The sequence below is a fragment of the Myotis lucifugus genome, unplaced genomic scaffold (genome assembly GCF_000147115.1).
Source record: "Myotis lucifugus unplaced genomic scaffold, Myoluc2.0 scaffold_22, whole genome shotgun sequence".
NCBI classification, from domain to species: Eukaryota; Metazoa; Chordata; class Mammalia; order Chiroptera; family Vespertilionidae; genus Myotis; species Myotis lucifugus.
Window position 1 is genome coordinate 12,121,086 of NW_005871070.1, and position 2,739 is coordinate 12,123,824.

The following is a 2,739-nucleotide window of genomic DNA, read 5'->3' on the forward strand; positions in this document are numbered from 1 at the left end:
ATAGCACGGCATAGCACGTTACTCCTTTCAACTTAAGAAAAACCCAATCCAGTGATTTTTCTTCCGTTGCATGCAAAACTACAATAATTGAGTTACTTCTAACTGATATGAAATATTATAATTTTATTTTACCAAATAATGTTGCTTGAGGATTTTGAAAAAGCAGTTTTGGACATTATTTCTGATCTTATTGACACCTTTCTGTCACTGGCACTGTTTTAGAGGTTTAACACACACGGCACGATCATCAATATCACAGAGTTGTTCATAAAGCAATAACTGATTTTCACCTTCTATTATGAAAAGTTTTTAAATACACAAAGTAGACAGAGCTGCTTAATGATGAGACAAGTCGTTTAAAAATGTGCCAGAAGCAGTGTGATCTGTGGGAAGGGCGGTGATGTGGGCATACATGGTCCCAGTTGGAGACAATCCGAGTCTGAATAAGAAAGGCCTTTGGTGGGTGGGCCCCCGTGACTGGCTCCTGCACAGCCAATGTGTCGGGTATGACGGCACCGGGCGGGCGTGAGGGGTGCTGGGCCAGGGCATCAGTAAGCATTTATTGAGCACCTACTATGGAAAGGCATCAAGGATGGTAGAGATGCAGGTTCATTCACAGGTAGGCGGCCAGGCCTTCTCAGCCGATGGTCTTCGTGTTCTGTGGCGAGCAGAAGATCGTGCCATCTGCCAGAGGCTAGATGATATTTTCTCAACCCTGAGTCGGGGGTGCAGAGGGGACGAGGAGATGGGGACAGACATGCCAAACCCCAAGAACAGTGCTGCCCCCCAGATGGTGCTCAGCAACATGGCTCAGCTCCTGGGGTGTCCCACGTGGCAAGGACACCTGGCTCGGGCCTCCCACCCAGGCGTGCGGGGCCTCCCTCGGCCAGTGCCTCCGGGCGAAGGGGTCCCCTGGTGCCCGTCCTCTCTGGAGTCCGCGTGGTTTGCTGGTAGAACCCCCTGGTGTTCACGGGGATCTGGCTAAAGGTTACAGTAGAGCAACTTCCCCAAAGGTCAGCACATGGGCACAGGGAGTCACTGAGCAGGTCTGAGGTGTGCCCGTGGCCAGCGACACGGAACCCCATGGCGAGGGATTTCCTTTCCTGGTCGGTCAGCTGTTGGGTGACCCCGGGGGATAGCGCACGCGGGTGCTTCGCCGACACTCTTTTCTTTTTTCTTAAAGAAAGAACGAGCGGCTCTGAGCCCAGAGTCTTTGCTGTGCAACAGCAAGTTGCCAGAAAAGAAGAGAAACCAAACCAATTGTTTTATTATCCATGCGTTTATTTTTTCTGGCTCCCGTACACTTTGAATCGATTTCCCTTTACAGTGCTGATTTGAAATTTCCTTTGTAGATTAATTTATTTGAATAAAAAAGTGAGTTGATTGAAAAGAAAACATTATTAATAATAGCGGAGATGGCAAAAATTTGGATGGGGTACCCAAATGCCTCCCATTTGGGAAATATGATAGTTGGGTACATACTCCTGCACAGAACCCCAATTCCTCCACTCACCTCTTTGCTCCCATTTTCTCCTCCCTTCTGAGTCCCCCACTGCGACTCCCTAGACCATGTGTGTGCAGCGTTGGGGGTGGGGGGGGCTGGTGCCCTGAGGCCGTGGCCAGATGGGGTGAAAGCTGGGCTCTGGCCCCAGGTCACCACGATGCCAGAATACCTCCGGAAACGCTTCGGCGGCAACAGGATCCCCACCCTCCTGGCTGTGCTCTACCTGTTTATCTACATCTTCACCAAGATCTCGGTAAGGTGGGGACCTGCTGGGGAGATTGGCCTGCTGGGTGTCTTCGCCCATGAACTTTGTCCTTCCCTTGGGCAAGCTCCAGGGCACCTCGAGGACATTGGGCGGGTAGGTGAGCACGGGCAGAGGGTGTCAGGGGGAAGGGTGGAGGAAGGGACTCCCAGCTCCTGCCAAAGCTTCCTTGGCAACACCTCGGGCGGGGCGGGTCACTGACTGCACGGGACTTCGATCTTCTCCTGAGATAGACCATGGTCAGCAGTGATCAGCGGTGCTGATGGCCTTGGGCTGCCCGCCCCGCCCTTGGATGGGCAGAGCTCCTGGGAAGTGGCCAAGAGCAGGGGCGTGTGCCGCTCAGCCAGCCTGCCTCACGCTGTCTCGTCCAGCTGGAGCCGGGAGAGCTTGTCCTGTGTGAGGGTGAGGGGGCCTGAGGAGTGCCATTCCATCGAACAGTAACTGGCTCCACGCCGGGGAAGCCTCCACAAGGGAAGTTCTGTTGGAGGAGGAGCTTGGAGAGAGGGAATTGGCATTCCAGAAAGATAAATTAGAACACACCAAAGCTGGGAGGCATGGGTGGACGTGACTTGTTCTCGAGGACTCCGAGGACTGGGAATAGGAGGCGAGTGAAGGAAATGAAGCCAGGCAGCAGGCAAATCACGACGGGCCTGGCATGAAACTCTAACTTATTCAGGACCCTTGTGGGCCTGGAGCCACTGGAGGGCTTTCCTGGGGGAAGGACGAGATGACCGAGCCCGCGTGTGATTAGGTGCACTGTGAGGGCGGGGTGTACGAAGACCAAGGGCAGAAACGGGACCACTGAGGAGGTTGTTTGTATTAGCCCAGGGAAGGGGTCTCAAATTTATTGCCCACAAGGCTCCTGTCTGAGACCCCAAATCTGGAGGAGATGGGTGAAGACACATAATGTATGCTTTCCTCTGTGTTTGCCTGAATCCAATTGTTCAACCTCTACTACACACATCTGTCAACC

General features: G+C 53.2%; 1 protein-coding gene across 1 annotated transcript in view; it reads left to right on the forward strand.

The window, feature by feature from the left end:
* Positions 1-2,739, forward strand: part of LOC102428557 (sodium/myo-inositol cotransporter 2) — a 20,160-nt gene that overhangs the window by 10,528 nt on the left and 6,893 nt on the right. The window contains 2 exon segments of the mRNA XM_023751481.1: positions 1,653-1,757; positions 2,138-2,168. Coding sequence (XP_023607249.1) covers positions 1,653-1,757; positions 2,138-2,168 — 136 coding nt within the window.